General features: G+C 34.2%; 1 protein-coding gene across 1 annotated transcript; it reads left to right on the top strand.

The window, feature by feature from the left end:
- The first annotated feature begins 7,785 nt into the window (after positions 1-7,785).
- Positions 7,786-12,109, top strand: LOC139520354 (E3 ubiquitin-protein ligase TRIM71-like). Its single transcript, XM_071312924.1, has 2 exons — positions 7,786-7,908; positions 10,237-12,109. The coding sequence occupies exon 2, from the start codon at positions 10,250-10,252 to the stop codon at positions 11,930-11,932; it is 1,683 nt and encodes a 560-aa protein (XP_071169025.1). The 5' UTR covers positions 7,786-7,908; positions 10,237-10,249; the 3' UTR covers positions 11,933-12,109.
- Positions 12,110-17,638: the final 5,529 nt, after the last annotated feature.

The raw sequence follows: 17,638 nt of genomic DNA, 5'->3' as shown, positions 1-17,638 counted from the left end.
TGAATATACACGTAAACATAGTTGACGTAAACCCGCCACATTCAGTGTATGTGCCTTCCCAAGTCAGGAGTCTGATGTTCAGTGGTTGCCGTTGGTTCACGCCTGTCATATTTGTTTTTCGTCAATTGTTTTGTCATTAATTAATCCGTTAGTTTTCTCAATTGAATGGTTTCATATTTTTCATTACAGGACTTTAACAGCCGACCAAACGGTATTGTTTTTTCCCACTGTGGAAGGCCGTACAATTGAATATCATTGCTTACATTTAATGCATTTGAACTTAGGTCGATATTATCATACCACATCTACTGATTTTTATATATGTATGTACTTAAAGTGTTTTAGTAAAAAAGAAGCCTCTTCCAACCTCTTATCAGATGATATCTGTGCTGTTAAATACGACTAAGACTTTAATCAAACCCAATTCAATTGAAAAGGTGTAATGACGTCTTATTGTCAGAAGAGTAATTAAGTTTTACGTCGAAGTCAAGGAAAAGCCAATTTAAAGAAGAAGAAAAAGATAATGCTGGTGTTATTACGGAGATGAATCTTCTGTAAATAGTTATCAAAGTTACCAGGATTATAATTTAAAATGCCAGACGCGCGTTTCGTCTACAAAAGACTCCTCATTGACGTTCAGATCAAAAAAGTTATAAAGCCAAACAAGTACACAGCTGAAGACCATTTAGGACCAAAATTCCAAAACGGTGTGCCAAATACGGCTAAGGTAATCTTTGCCTGGGATAAGTAAATCCTTAGTTTTTCGAAAAATTCAAAGTTTCTTAAACAGGACATTTATATAAAAAAAGGACCATATAATTAAAATTCAAGACAACACCGAAGTACTGACTACTAGACTAGTGATACCCTCGAAGACGAAACGTTCACCAGCAGTTCAGTATATACATAACGATCAATAGGGGTAAATCAATATGCCCCTCGACATTTGTTGCGGGGTCATACAAATTATAAGCAATGAAAGATTGATAAAAAAAGATATTTTTGTCAGGAACTCAATTATAGTCCATAATGTTGGAGAGTGTTCATTGCTGAATATACACGTAAACATAGTTGACGTAAACCCGCCACATTCAGTGTATGTGCCTTCCCAAGTCAGGAGTCTGATGTTCAGTGGTTGCCGTTGGTTCACGCCTGTCATATTTGTTTTTCGTCAATTGTTTTGTCATTAATTAATCCGTTATTTTTCTCAATTGAATGGTTTCATATTTTTCATTACAGGACTTTAACAGCCGACCAAACGGTATTGTTTTTTCCCACTGTGGAAGGCCGTACAATTGAATATCATTGCTTACATTTAATGCATTTGAACTTAGGTCGATATTATCATACCACATCTACTGATTTTTATATATGTATGTACTTAAAGTGTTTTAGTAAAAAAGAAGCCTATTCCAACCTCTTATCAGATGATATCTGTGCTGTTAAATACGACTAAGACTTTAATCAAACCCAATTCAATTGAAAAGGTGTAATGACGTCTTATTGTCAGAAGAGTAAGTAAGTTTTACGTCGAAGTCAAGGAAAAGCCAATTTAAGGAAGAAGAAAAAGATAATGCTGGTGTTATTACGGAGATGAATCTTCTGTAAATAGTTATCAAAGTTACCAGGATTATAATTTAAAATGCCAGACGCGCGTTTCGTCTACAAAAGACTCCTCATTGACGTTCAGATCAAAAAAGTTATAAAGCCAAACAAGTACACAGCTGAAGACCATTTAGGACCAAAATTCCAAAACGGTGTGCCAAATACGGCTAAGGTAATCTTTGCCTGGGATAAGTAAATCCTTAGTTTTTCGAAAAATTCAAAGTTTCGTAAACAGGACATTTATATAAAAAAGGACCATATAATTAAAATTCAAGACAACACCGAAGTACTGACTACTAGACTAGTGATACCCTCGAAGACGAAACGTTCACCAGCAGTTGCATCGACCCAGTGGTGTAAATAGTTATCAAAGGTGCCAGGATTATTATTATAAATACGCCAGACGAGCATTTCGTCTACAAAAGACTCCTCTAACAATCGAACTCATGTTGAAGAATAGGAAAATTCTGAAGTGATAATAACAGCCTGTGATTAAAGTTTTTGGTTAGCTTTGTTGTAGTTTGATCCCTTCAAAAAGTTTGAACTACAATTATATCGCTCTAATTCCTTTCACATTTTATTAGGTTCTGGGTAAGGGGTTCTTTATTTCTGTATTCTTTTAAATCCTTAAGTCCATTTTTCTATATTCTTTATATAAAGTTTACTTGTTATTTTCTATTCCTTTAGATTTTAGCACCCCATTATTCTTATTAGTTATTTTTTATGTAGTTTTTTTAACTTTATTTTGGGTCTTCCTTCTCTATTCTTTAAAGCCCATCCCACCCTCTTTCGTTATGAATACTTCTTCTCCGTACTGGTAAAGCCTTATTGACAATAGTTGTCGTATAATTTGTTGATTTTATTCCCCGCGCAAAGCGTTTGGGGAGCATAAAAAACCGTGCGTTCGTGTGTTCGGTCATGGAAAATCGCATTGATAGTATCATCAATATAAAAATTAGCAGATGTGCAATAATTGCCGATGAGACAACTTTCAAAAGACAAAATGACGTAGAAGTTAATGCATTAGTTTATATGTGCTTCTGATTTCTTGTCTATATTCGTTCCTCTTTCTTATGGTGATGATGTTTATAGGCTAGAAGATGTGGTATGATTGTTAATGGGAAAACTCTCCACAAGAGACCAACATGACGCAGAAATTAACAACTATAGGTCATCGTACGGCCTTCACCAATGAGTAAAGCCCATACCGCATAGTCAGCTATAAAAGGCCCCGAAATGACAGTGTAAAACAATTCAAACGAGAAAACTAACGGCCTTATTTATAAAAACAATGAACGAAAAACAAATATGTTACACATAAACAAACGACAACCACTGAATTACAAGCTCCTGACTTGGGACAGGCACATACATACATAATGTGGAGGGGTTAAACATGTTAGTGGGATCCCAACCCTCCCCCTAACCTGGAACAGTGGTATAACATAAGAAAAAACTATAAAGATCAGTTGGAAAAGGCTCAACTCATCAGATGGACAAAAAAAACCTAGTGGACGTGGTCGGGTACTATGTCTGTCAGTTTTTAATTTCCTTCTTTAATGACTGATATCAATAAAATATTTGAAATAAAAAGAAATAGTTGTTATCATTTGAGTAATCTTACTTTTCATAGTTAACATTGATGTGTAAATACGAAAGTTAAATATAAGTTTTAGTAATCTATTCAGTCAACAAACCACAAATAGGTCCTTTAAATGAAACCTGAGATGATATCGTTGTCCTTTAACCAAGAAAATATTTCAGTTATACTTTAATTGACACATTTAAATGAAACATAAAAAACTTTTAACAGAGACATATAATATAATGTTCTCTTTTCGTATAATATATCACCAATTAATTGGATAATCAGAAAGTTTTATTTTCCTCCTTTATTTCAGTTTTACCAACAGCGGCCTTTTTTGCTGAGGTTCAAATCCTCAGATACAATTTCCCTTCCTTCTTATGCATGTCGTTTTGTCCCCTGTGTATCGCGTCGCGGAGAACATAAAAATACCGGGCGTCCGTCCATTAGTCCATTCATGAATGCACCCTTAAGGATACGATAATAACTGCCCTAAGTGCAACGCGGGGGACATTGGAACTCTGTTCTCTTATTTAGCGATCTAATACACCGGGTAGCGATAGGTGACTCGAATATTGTCAATTAAGCTTGACATTTTAGCCAGTTAAGCGGGGTCTCATGATTGTAGATTATCAAAAAAAGTCTTGCAATGTCTAAATATTATACATTGCTAAGCAATTATTGAGCATTAATAGACACATCTACCAACTCCACTGAAGTTTTAATTCATCTGATTTACAGTTTCTTATAATCTTTCTTTAATTTACTTTAATTTGAACAAATAGAATAAAGTTGTAGGAAACTACTCATAACTTCCCATCAAAAACAAAACTAGTAAATGACTTCTGATAATACTGTATATTTATTTTTATTTGAACGAGGTTGTAAAATTTGAAATATGCTTATTTGTGCTTCCTTGTTACATATTTGTTTAATTTAAAAGAGGGCCAAAAGATACCAAAGGGACAGTCAAACTCATAAATCGAAAAAAAACTGACAACGCCATGGCGAAAATGAAAAAGACAAACAGACAAAAAATAGTACACATGACACAACAAAGAAAACTAAAGAATAAACAACACGAACCCCACCAAAAACTAGGGGTGATCTCAGGTGCTCCGGAAGGGTAAGCAGATCCTGCTCCACATGTAGCACCCGTCGTGTTGCTTATGTGATAACACATCCGGTGCATAGTCTAATTCGGTAGGTCACATTCATGAAAGGGAAGGGGATTGTAGTTACGACGTAAGGAACATATCCGATATCATTTGTGAAACGGTTATTCCATAACGGTCAACCAACTCGTGATGGCGTCCATAAAATTTACGAAGGGATGATTTCAACTTCACCATTTGGAACTCTTGGTTTAATAGCTTCCTTGTGAGCAGCAACCCTCTATCAAGAAAACCATGATAGGAAATGCAAGCACGGGAATATCGTATCAATTGGGAGATATATACCCCGTATGCAGGTGCTGCTGGAATGTTGCCACTTAGAAATGGAAATTTCACAATTGGAAAGCTGAAATCGTCTCTTTTGTCGTAAAGTTTTGTTTTTAACCCACCCTCATTGTCAATTTCTAGATGTAAGTCAAGATATGAGGCCGACTTAACTGTATCCGTAGTGTCCTTTATCTCTAGTTCGATGGGATAGATGCGTTCGACATAGTCACCAAATTTTAAATTATTTAGTGAAAGAACATCATCTATATAGCGGAAAGTAGAGTTCAAGGATATCGCTAACTTCTTATCTTTTTTCCTAAGAAGTTTTAAAAGTGATTACGATTTTAACACAATGTTGACTGCTGTACCCCTATTTTTGACATTTTTATCTATAGTGTCTGTTTGTTTTGTTAGCGCATCGTTGCCATAATAAAGAAGTTTGATGCGACTGTCATACATGTGAGAGGTTTAGCTAGCTATAAAACAAGGTTAAATACAACATTTTCTAAATAAGAAAACGTCTGTACCAAGTCAGTAATAAGACAGTTGTTGTCCATTCGTTTCATGTGTTTGGGCTTTTGATTTTGCCATTTCATTAAGAACATTCCGTTTTGAATTTTTCTCAAAGTTCAGTATTTTTGTGGTTTTACTTTTCAAAGGACATAACAATTGTTAACTAATCTTTAACGGCAGTGTTCGTAGTTTATTTAAGATACTATTTATTTTGTTTGTATAGCGATAAGTTAAAGATCTGATAAATCTTAGCAATATATTTACTAATAATTTTCTTTTCAGTTTGTTAGAATACTTTGTCTTGTTTTAAAAGCTTGGATTTTTGTTTTCTTAAGGAGAAAAGTGTCACGCCTTTTCATTTAACAGCGTTACTTTAAATATAGGAAAATCATCTTTCAGCTAATATATCATTACGATAGACGTATGGCATTCATGATAACTTGTGATTGTGTTCAGGTTTTTTTTTTAAAGAGTATTGTTTGATATATTGTTAAGTTTTATAAAATTTACTTTAAACAGATCGAATCTCGCAATATTTATCAGCTTTGTAATGGCCTCACTTTTAAGACATTACCTAAAAGACTCAGTTGAATCGCAGTAAAATGTTGCTACACCATGCAAAAAAGGACAAAATTATCGGTTAAGACTAGCCTGGTTAAACACTGTCTGCTATTGCCTATTTTTATTTTATCCAGTATTTTTCGACTCCCCTGAATCATTTCAAGAGCTCATTCTATTTACTTGTCTCAATTATTATGTATGTTTCACGATATTGGTAATTATATTAAACGTCTAATTGTTTATTGTAGGTATGTTTCTCAAAAACAAAAACAAAAAAAGATGCGATATGAACGCCAATGAGAAATCTCTCCATCCAAGTCACAATTTATAAAAAAAAATAATCATTATAGGTCAAAGCCCGGTCTTCAACACGAAGCCTTTTTGCTATAAAAGGCCTAAAAAAATACAAGTTTAAAACCATTCAAACGGAAAAACCAACGGTTTAATCTAAACAAAAAGGACCTGCGCTATAAGCGCATGATACGCCCTTTGCCCTTTAAGCTTGTCTTTATGCTTTAAATGATTTTTTTGTACATTAATTAAGCTGTTAGTTTTCTCATTTGAATTGTTTTACATTTTTATTTTATAAAGGGCTTTTATAGCTGACTGTGTGGTATGGGCTTTGCTCATTGTTGAAGGTCATTCGGTGACCTTAAAATGTTAATTTTCTTTTAATTTTTGAAAGGTAGCTTAAGTCAACAGATATAAACAATTCACAAAAGTTTCATAAAATTTTGTGAATTTACTCAAAGTGTTTATGAGTGATTGTCCAAAACTGGAAAATCCCTTTTTTAAGCATAAAAATTCATAACACGGAAACGTAAAATCTGAAATTTATAACAATTGAAAGGGAGCATATGTCAATAGATATAAACAATGCAACAAAGTATCATAAAAGTTCCTGAAAGCGTTTTTGAGTTATAGTACGAAAACTAGAAAATCCCCCTTTATTCAAGGAGAAAACTTCACAACATTGGAACGAAAAATCTGAAATTTATAAAAATCGAAAGGGAGCTTACGTCCATAGATATAAACAATGCAACAAAGTTTCGTAAAAGTTGGTGGAAGCGTTTTTTTAATAATTGTCCAAAGTGTGGACGACGGATAGACGGACAGACGTACAGACGGACAGGCGGACGGTACGACAGACGGACGGACAGACGGGTGGGCAACAGTATACCATAATATGTCCAGTCTTAGACGGGCGTATAAAAACGAGAAACACTTATGAACACATCAGCAAATGACAAGTAATGAACATCAGATTCCTGACTTAGGACAGATGCAAACAATTGCAGCGGGTTTAAACGTTTAAATGGTACCAAACCTTCATGATAGAAATCTATTACGGGCCCCGCACTTGCCCATCCAAGTATAATGTAGGTATTATCTTGGAATATATCAACCTAAAACATGACAAAAGAAGTATACAACAATAACAGATGTTAAAACATACTAAACATAATAACATTTTAGTTGATACCTTATCATGATTGTCAATGAATCCATAGGGCTTATCAGACAACCATTTCCTATTCGGGGTGAAGGGTGGAACAAATGTGGAAGGGGAGGTAGGGGATTTGATTTTGACGTGTTTTTAATCCTGTGGACTATAAAGACAGATTATCTATTTTCTCATGTTTCTACACCATTGAATTATGATTATTCCTTTTCACAAAAATCAGTCGTGTTCAGGATCTTTCAAATTGTATATTATTACATTTCTACTAAAATGAAGATGAAGAGCCAAACAGTGCAATAACTTTTTAATGCATGCTTAAGTTACTCTGATTATGATCGATTATGTGTTTTTCCTATGACAGCGGGATAGTACAGACCAACAGCTAATACAAATGCTATAAATTTATAACAGAGGATCGCTCACTAGAAGATCAAAGGAATACTAGTAGGTAACATGTTAAAACTACAGTTCTATTTCATTTTGATTAAATGCTGTCTACAGAATGTACCGCAAAAATGCATGTTTTGAGCTCGAGGTTTTGAGTTTTTCATATGAGAAATTGAGAAATTTTTTGTTTCAATCTATAAATACCGCATGTGAGTCACGTGTAGCATGTCGTCACATACCTATATTTTAACCTTCCTGGTCGATATAACATATATTTTATCATGTAAATAAACCTCAAAATAAACTCATCAAAGATAGCAGGATTACATATTTTAGACCGTTCAATTTTGCATGTAAGTTTTAAACTTCATTAAATATCGCTGTCATATGTACATACAAATCCATGCAAACGTCAAGCTCAATAAAACAATGTTACCCGTTTTAAAAATGTGGGCAATTTGATTGCTATATTTTGTAAAATTGGGGTGTCAAATTTTAAAGACTACCCATTAGACATTAGAGACGATAAAACGGAATTAACTTTTGTAATAAAACATTTGTTTGTTGCATTAAACTTATCTAAATTATTCCCTTTTTGAAGAACGCGAGAAACTTCTAGAAAATAACAATGTAGTGAAAAAATGATCATGAGTTGTCTCCCATTTAATTAAATTCTATGATTTAATGAACACAATGCATTTTCTCCAGTTCACAATGACTTCCAAAAGACTTAATGTTTTATCAGGCCAGTTGAGCTTTTGGCGTCCGTCGTCCGTAAACTTTTACAAAAATCTTCTCCTCTGAAACTTCTTGGCCGAATTTAAACAAACTTGGCTACAGTTTAACAGATTTTCTGATATTGTTAAATTTATTGGTGTAACTTATGCAAGACCTTTCTGGAGATAGGAAATACCTGTGCCTTATGGTCATGCGTCAAACGTCCCTTCCCTCTCCCTTAGCATTGGCATCAAATCAGCCTACTTTCTATCGTTATTTTTCACATTATATTTTAGAGCTACCCGAAGAGTCCAAAATAAGAAAATCAAAGTTAATTTGACAAAATATCATTGATCCTGTTGTTGTGATTCTTACCCATTCTCTTTTATGAGTGATTTCTTTTGTTTATTATAAGCCTTCCAAACTTTAGCAGTTTCTATAAAATTTATGGTCTCTCGTCTGCATTGATTAATAAAATTCTCAAGGTATGTCTCTATGAGATTAATCACAAAAATCATATCGTGGAACCTGTACGTAAACAAAACAAACATCTATGAATATTAATCTCCTCTAAAGAGGCTGGCTTGTGTAACAGCTGTATTCACAACGTGCAACATTAATGACGTTACCTGTTATATTGAAAAGCTATTTTTAAAAGATAGATAGATACTTTGAAAGTAACATTGATGATCAAGTCTAAATCTACAAAATTAATAAGTTAAATTTATCCTCAATCGTTAGTAAATAGACTCTTTGTGGTTGTTACTGTCCTTTATTGCCGATTGTTTACCTTTTTTTTTGTGTTTTGGGCAAAAACTGTTTAAAGAAGACAGAGAGTAACTGTCATCAAAATAAGGATAAGCGATACTAGTACAAGATCAACAAAAAACGATTTTTGTAATGAACTAGATGCTAGTCCACAGTGTTAAAGATCGTTTATTGTTGTAGATTCACGTAGACCTAGGTGAATGACTCAGGCTCTTAAGATCCTGACCTCTAGTTTGTATTGATGTCGTATAAGAATATCAACTCTTGGCTGTTTGGAGGTTGGAAAATAAATTTATCTGCTTTTCCTTATTACACATATAAATACTGTTTGGCAGTCCAACATTGCACTTTTATACTGACGGCAGCATAACATAATGTTTAGTGGAGCCCCTCGTAAAAGTCTTGTCCTACAATATCTAAATTGGTAGAACATAATAAGTATGTATGCGTTTTGTGTTTAAAAATTATTAACCGACATCTAGATTCTCAACTCAATAATATAAAACGTGAGAAAAATTCTTACAAGTAACATTTTTTTTTAACACAGTTAGTATTTGTATTTTGCTTGAATCTTCAAGTAACAGTCAATCTTGAATACTGATTCCTTTAATAACTCTCTATACAATATAGGTTTTCCTCATTCTTGAAGGCCTCCTCTGACCTATGATTGTTCACATATTAGTCGTTATGACTCATTTCCATTCATACAGCATCTGCTTAATATGTATCTAGAGTTTAACAAAATTGACAAAAGTCTTTTTCCCGACAAAAAAATAATGAACCAAAATGTCTTTGTAAGGAGCCTTTTTTTGTTTAACTATGGACCATTTACAGAACAGAGAAAATCTCGAAGTCGGGGATTGCTGTGACGGTCTGATTTTCTAGTAAGAGCCAAACAAACATGTCCAATCATTTTAACTCATTCCAATTACAGACTGCCTGACTTGAGATACATCTCAATTTTAGTATATTAATTTAAGATTACCATTTTATTTAAATGCATCATATTAAGTATCGTTAAAATGCAATTACATCAATAAATATTTTCATTTTCATTTAACAACCTTTTTCAACGACAACTCTAATATTGTATGCCTAGCTATACTGATGTAGGAATCTTCTTCACCATTATAATATTCAAAGACCTCTTTTAAAGTGACACAATTTGTCTAACGGTTTCATTTTTAATTTTCCAGAGTGAATACAATCATGGCATCATCCAGCACAGTAATATGTGGTGTTTGTGATTCTCAACACATGACATCGAATGCCGACTTCTGGTGTCCTGAGTGTGACGAAGGACTTTGTTCCGAATGTCTGAAGCATCACAATGCATCAAAGGCCACTCGTAACCATGGCGTTATACCTGTCGACAACTATAAACAGTTACCACCGTCGATAGCCGATATATCACAATACTGTGCCCAGCATGACAGAAAATTCCAGAATTATTGTCCCCAACATGAAAGTGTCTGTTGTCCACTGTGTATTCACTCCAACCATGCTAACTGTGTTGGGATATTATCGCTGGAGAAAGTCATACAAACAGCCAAGACTTCCGTCTTATTGGAAAGTTTTGATCAGAATGTGAAAAATATCAATATGAATATCGAGCGAGTCGTTAAAGATAGAAAACAAAACCTTCTTGAAATCCATAACCAAAAGCAGAAATTTCATGATGAAATAAAGCAGGTCCAATATAAAATAAACGAACACCTTGACACTCTAGAGCAACGACTGCTCCAGGATCTATATGCTGCCGAAAAGAAAGTGAAATCACAAGTTGAGGAATTACTAGCAAAACTCGCTGAAAATACGGAAAAAGTTAATTCAATGGAAAATAATATTTCAGCCATAAAAGAATATGCTTCAGACCTTCAAGCATTTCTAGGGAGTAAAATGATTGAAACAGAAATTCAAAAACATGAAACATTTCTGCAGTCTTTATTCGACGATGGAAGTTTGCGGAAGATAGACATAAACTGTAAAATTGAGGAAAAGATAACCGATTTATTGGCAACTGTTACTTCACTAGGTATAATATCCATCGAATCAAGCTCTCCATTGGTGTTTATAAAGTCAGGGAAAGAAATTCAAGCACAGACAAGTTCTTTGCAACATGTACCCCCTTTGACTATCAATGATATAACAATGACATTACAAAGAAAACTAGATATTTCTGGTATCACTGGATGTTCCATTTCTCCTACAGGTGACCTTATTATAATAGGCCACGGGAACCATCGCTTGCAGATTTTAACGGAAGATGGAACTTTTAAGAGTGGCATACCTCGGTCAACACAACTCCCAGCTGACGGTACCTGTATTGACAACAAAACGGTCGCTGTTTCTGTTCTATGTTCTAATCAAATGCAAATAATAAACGTTTCAGCTAACATAGTTGATCGTACAATAAAAACGGCAGGAAATGGTTACGGTTTATGTCACTCAGATGACCATTTGTTGTACTGTGATACTGGCAGAGGTATTCAGAAAGTAAATATGTCGGACAATTGTTCTTCTACTTTAGTTAAAGATAACACCTTGTCCGCCTGGAGTTATGTAGCAACTTATAAAGACAGGATCTTTTATACCAATAACTCCAAACATACGGTAACATGCTGCTCGTTGGCTGGAGAGAAGATTTGGGAAAATAAAGATCAATTAATTCGCTCTCCGCGAGGGATATCTGTAGATAAAAACTCAAATGTGTATATTGCATCGTCTGGTAACAGAAGTATAGTTGTATTGTCACCAGATGGTAAGCAAGCAAGAAAGCTGCTTGGGGAAGATGATGGAATTGGTGATCCTTTTGGACTCGCGTTTGATGTCAAAAAAGAAAATTTATTAGTTGCGAATTTTTATAAACCTGCATTATACAGCCTGAGTTGAGACTAATGTTATGATAGTGGTAGCGTAGTTTACAGCCTCAAAGCAGATTTAGTAGGAATATTACAATTTATTTAAAATGTATAGAAATGACAAACAATAAAATAGTATAAGTCAAATATACTTAATTTCATTTCAGCTATTTGCTTTAATTTTTTGAAATATATGATTTACACGTTACCTGGCATTATTATTTTTTATTTTGGCATTGCTGATGAACATTTAAAGCCTGAAAAGCGCTTTTGAACACAACAAATAAACATAGGGAGTTATCATTTCACTTGTGAAAATGAGCCAGTATCCCTTGTGTTGTTCTTCATGAAATATATAAATGAAGTAGAGGTATGATTGCAAATGAGAAAACTCTCAACAAGAGACAAACATTAAAAACTATAGGTCATCGTACGCCCTTCAATAATAAAAGCCCATACCGCATAGTCAGCTACAAAAGGCCACAATCGCAAATGTAAAACAATTCAAACGAGAAAACTATACTAACGGCCAAATTTATGTACAAAAAATGAACGAAAAACAAATTTGTAACACATCAACAAACGACAACCACTCAATTACAGGCTCCTGAATTGGGAAAGGCACATACATACAGAATGTGGCGGGATTAAACATGTTAGCGGGATCCCAATCCTCCCCTTACCAGGAACAGTAGTGTAAAAGTACAACATAAAGAATAAGCTTGCTAACATTTTTTTGCAATTCTTCATACGATGAACGGTCATTTCTTTGTCTCCAGAATACTAGACAAAAGGCATGTGTATCTGTAGGCTGAGGTGTAGGCTCTTTATATTTCAGATGTTCGAATACCTGTGTACTTTATACATTGTAACCAGTGACTTATTTCACAAATTTACTGGTAATAGTTGAACATTTCAGTATATAACTTACCATCAAAAGGGGTTAATCAAATATGCTCCCTCGACATTTTGTCACGGGTTCATAAAAATGATAAGCAATGAAAGACCAATAAAAAGTATATTTCTGTCAAGAAGTCTATTTTAGTCCATAATGTTGGAAAGTGTCCATTGTTGAAGATACATGTACTTCTTGTCATAATTATAGAGTAAAAGAAAAACGGAAAATAGTTTACACTTGTAATGAGTTAAAAAATTGATTATTTTGTCATGATTAACTTCAAATGTCTAGATAATCTCCTATGGTTATTTTTTCTTTTTTATGAATTGATAAAAATACCTTATCGAGCAATGATTGATGTGATTTAGGAGATAACTGTATTGTATTTTCAGCTCCGACGGCATCAATTGGGGATTTGATGGTCGCAAATTAAGTTTACTGGCGACGCGTTAGCGGAGACAGTAAACGGGTATTTGCGACCATCAAATCCCCAATTGATGCCGTCGGAGCTTAAAATACAATATTGTTATCTCCATTCTAATGAAACTGACAGAAAACAACGTTAAAACATGTAATTAAAATCTGTCATATGCTGTCTGCGCTTGCGCGTACGTCCCATAGCATCAATTGTCAATTGATGCTATGTAAAAAAGTGACGTTATCCAATCTAAATGAACGTGACAAACGTTGTTGCATTAGAATCTTTGGTCGCCTCCCATTTTTTTTAAAGACGAGTAACAGCAATAAAAATGTCTTTCTCTTAACAAACAGGTTATTTCGTAATAAAGAGTCTATCTGCGTCCACCTCGCAAGTTTTCAGTCAACAATCATTCGTTGTATGATGAAATTGAGGTACAAATGTAGAGACTTTACGAAAAAAATCGACTTGCAATGGAATTCAATTAATACATGTGATGTTGTATTTATTAAATATCAATAATGTGTTTGGTTTTTTTTTCATCTGTTCAATTTAAACACTGATTAAATCATGAACAGTTTATTTCTGACAATTTTTTTAGCACTGTTCCTATTGTAATTTGCATATTTATATTTTAGTAATAGAATACTTTATAGCAAACCAAATGAAAGTTTTCTACAAAGTCATCTGCTCTTGGATGGGGTTTTTAAACTTTTGTCTGTTCTATTGTCCATGTTGTTCCATTGAATAAATACAACAGCTATTGTTCCCTGTGTAGTTTATTAACTGGGACATAATAATTATCTTCTTAGATTTTTGGAATATATGCATAAACATGCAAAGTTGTCTTTATTCCTTTTACTAGATATTCAGAAACTCATTTAGCCTAAGTTTTGCTGAAATTGATACAGCAGTTTTGGACGTTTCGTCCCCGAGAGTATCACCAGCCGAGTCGTCAGCACTTCGGTGTGATATGAATATCAATTGTGTGGTTATTTTTATAAATTTCCTGTTTACAAAACTTTGAATTTTCGAAAAAAAAACTAAGGATTTTCTTATTCCAGACATAGATTACCGTAGCTTTATTTGGCACAACTTTTTGGAATTCTGGATCCTAAATGCTGTTCAATTTTGTACTTGTTTGACTTTTTAACTATTTTGATATGAGCGTCACTGGTGAATCTTATGTAGACGAAACGCGCGTCTGGCGTACTAAATTATAATATTGGTACCTTTGATAACTATCAAAGCAAGCAAACTAGATGGACAAATTCTGAAAAATTGTCTTTAAAGGGCAGTAACTCATTGCCATCACTTGGCGTCCATCGTCGTCCGTATGGTGTAAACTAATTCAAACATCTTCTCCTCTGAAACTACTCTACGAATTCCTACCAAAATTTTGCTGAATGATCCTTAGGGTATCTAGAATAAGTTTATGGTTTTTTTCTGTTTCGTCTGAAAACATGGCTGCCATGGCTAAAAATAGAACATAGGGCTAAAATGCGGTTTTTGGCTTATATCTCAAAAACTGAAGAGTTTAGAGCAAATAATTAGTATATAGTCCCAGCATAAATGTCTCATTAAAAACTCGAACCCTCAAAGTTTTTTTTATCGACATTTAAAAAAGGTCATTTCGGTATTCTTCGATATACATTTGTACACATGAAATCAGGCTATGCGGTTTGATTGACAATGAGATAACTATCAACAATAATCCATCGGTCGTGCATATACACAAACACAGATTTTTGTACGGCCGTCAATAATATTCAATACCTGTTCTATATTCGATAATAAAATTGAGAATGGAAATGGAGAATGTGTCAAAGAGACAACAACCCGACCATAGAGCAGACAACAACAGAACGTCACCAACAGGTAGGTCTTCAATGCAGCGAGAAATTCCCGCATCCGGAGGCGTCCTTCAGCTGGCCCCTAAACAAATATATATACTAGTTCAGGGATAATGAACGCCATACTAAACTCCAAATTGTACACAAGAAACTAAAATTAAATATAATACAAGACTAACAAAGGTAAGAGGCTCCTGACTTGGGACAGGCGCAAAAATGCAGCGGGGTTAGACATGTTTATGAGATCTCAACCCTCCCCCTATACCTCTAGCCAATGCAGAAAAGTAAACGCATAACAATACGCATATAGAATTCAGTTCAAGAGAAGTCCGAGTCTGATGTCAGAAGATGTAGCCAAAGAAAATAAACAAAATGACAATAATACATCAATAACATTAGACTACTAGCAGTTAACTGACATGCCAGCTCTAGAAGTCAATTAAACTGATTGAAAGATTATGTCTTTATCATATGAATATCAGGCACAATCCTTCCCGTGAGGGGTTTAGTATCATACCATCATAACGTATATGAGAAGAACACAACCCGTGTCATGCCAAAAACTGGTTTTTAAATAAATGTGTTTAGTTCCGATGCAGAGACCCCATAAGTGAATCAATATTAACGCCAAAATGTGCAATTTTTAATGACCTGACAACAGTATTGTAACTATATCCCTTCTAAACATATTGCCAATGAGACAACCTCTCCATATTAGACCAAATGACACAGAAATTAACAACTATGGGTCACAGTGCGGCCTTTAACAATGACCTATGCCAAAAATGCATAGTCAACTATATGCAAGGCGCCCAAATTACAAATGTAAAACAATTCAAACGAAAAAACTAACTCCGCCACATTCTTTATATACTGTCCCAAGTCAGGAGCCTGTAGTTAATTTATTAACGTTGGTTCATGTCTGCCATGTTTCTTTTCTGTAAATTGTTTTGTTATTGTTTAGGCCGTTAGTTTTTCTCATTTGAATTGTTTCTTATTTTTTATGTTAGAGCCGATCATACGGTATGGGGTTTTCTCATTGTTGAAGGCCGTACGGTTGCCTATCATTACTTAGATCCACTACATTTACACTTTGGTGGATATTTATCTCAGATAGCAATCATACAACATCTCCTTATTTTATATATTCATATACTAAATGTGTTTTAGAAAATAAGAAGCCTATGTCAACTTCTGGTCAAAATGATACCTGTTCTATGAAAAAAGACTAAGACTTTTATCAAACCCAAGGATGAGTTTCGTGAAGAATCCAACCGATGTTAAAGACAAAGGAAGTTCCATCCAACCTGCGATTAAGCTTGTGTGTTATCTTTGTTATAGTAATTATAAGATCTCTTTAAAAAGTTCGGACTGCAAAAAACATTTCGCTCCAATTCCTTCTACACATCATGAGGATCTGGGTGAGGGGTTCTTCATTTCTGTATTCTTAATTATTTTCTATTCTTAATCAATTTTAGCACGTCTTTCTTTATTTGTTATTTTTCACCTAGTTTTCTCTATTCTTTATTTTATTTTATTCTGCACATTTTACAAATTATTATCTATATTCTAAAAACCCATCCACACACTCTCTCTTTATGAATACTTCTTCTCCGCACTGGTTATGCCTTATTTTATAAAAACTATATTTGTCGTATAATTTGTAAATTTTATTTATGAGACAACTTTCAACCAGAGACCAAATGGCATAGAAGTTAATGCTTCGTTGTATATGTGCTTATTTGGGCTTTTTATTGCATGTTTGCTTTTTGGCCTTGTTTGTTTGTCCCTTGTATTTTATTAACTGTACATTTGAATTCAGGTATCGCAGATCAAATTTATTCGTTCATAGTGTGTCAATTTACGTTTTTCGATTGAGTTAAGCCTTCCAATTGATATTTTATCGTATGGTTTTCTATGTTATGATGTTATGCTATTGTTTCAGAAAAAGGGAGAAGGTTTGGTACCATTAAAACGTTTAATCCCCCTGCAAATGTTTGCACCTGTCCTAAGTCAGAAATCTGATGTACAGTAGTTGTCGTTTGTTTATGTAATTTATACGTGTTTCTCGTTTCTCGTTTTTTATATAGATTAGACCGTTGGTTTCCCCTTGTAAATGGTTTTACACTAGTAATTTTAGGGCCCTTTATAGATTTTTGTTCGGTGTGAGCCAAGGCTCCGTGTTGAAGGTCGAACATTGACCTATTATGGTTTATTTTACTTAAAAATTGTTATTTGGATGGAGAGTTGTCTCATTGGCACAACACCACATCTTCCTATATCTACTTATTGTCCCCTGCGTAACGCGTTGTGGGGATAGGAAAATACCGGGCGTCCTTCCATCCGTCCGTCCATTCACGGGTACGATCCTGGCCAGAATTTTATAAAATTTAGAGTATAGCAATATCTCGGAAAAGTTCTATAATGGTTGACGATCGACTGTTTTTAAACGTTATGCCCCTTGGAAATTTAATAGAAAATCGTCTCGTAAGCGAGCTCACAGGTACATTGATTTTTTATAAAACTTATACCACAGGTTAATATCAGCAGTATCTCTGAAAAGTTCTA

The sequence above is a fragment of the Mytilus edulis genome, chromosome 4 (genome assembly GCF_963676685.1).
Source record: "Mytilus edulis chromosome 4, xbMytEdul2.2, whole genome shotgun sequence".
Taxonomy (NCBI): domain Eukaryota; kingdom Metazoa; phylum Mollusca; class Bivalvia; order Mytilida; family Mytilidae; genus Mytilus; species Mytilus edulis.
Note: the sequence above shows the minus strand (reverse complement) of the source record. Positions and strands in the feature narration are given on the sequence as shown.

Coding starts and splice junctions, on each gene's coding strand:
- LOC139520354 (XM_071312924.1), top strand. CDS start 10,250: ATGGCATCATCCAGCACAGTAATATGTGGTGTTTGTGATTCTCAACAC.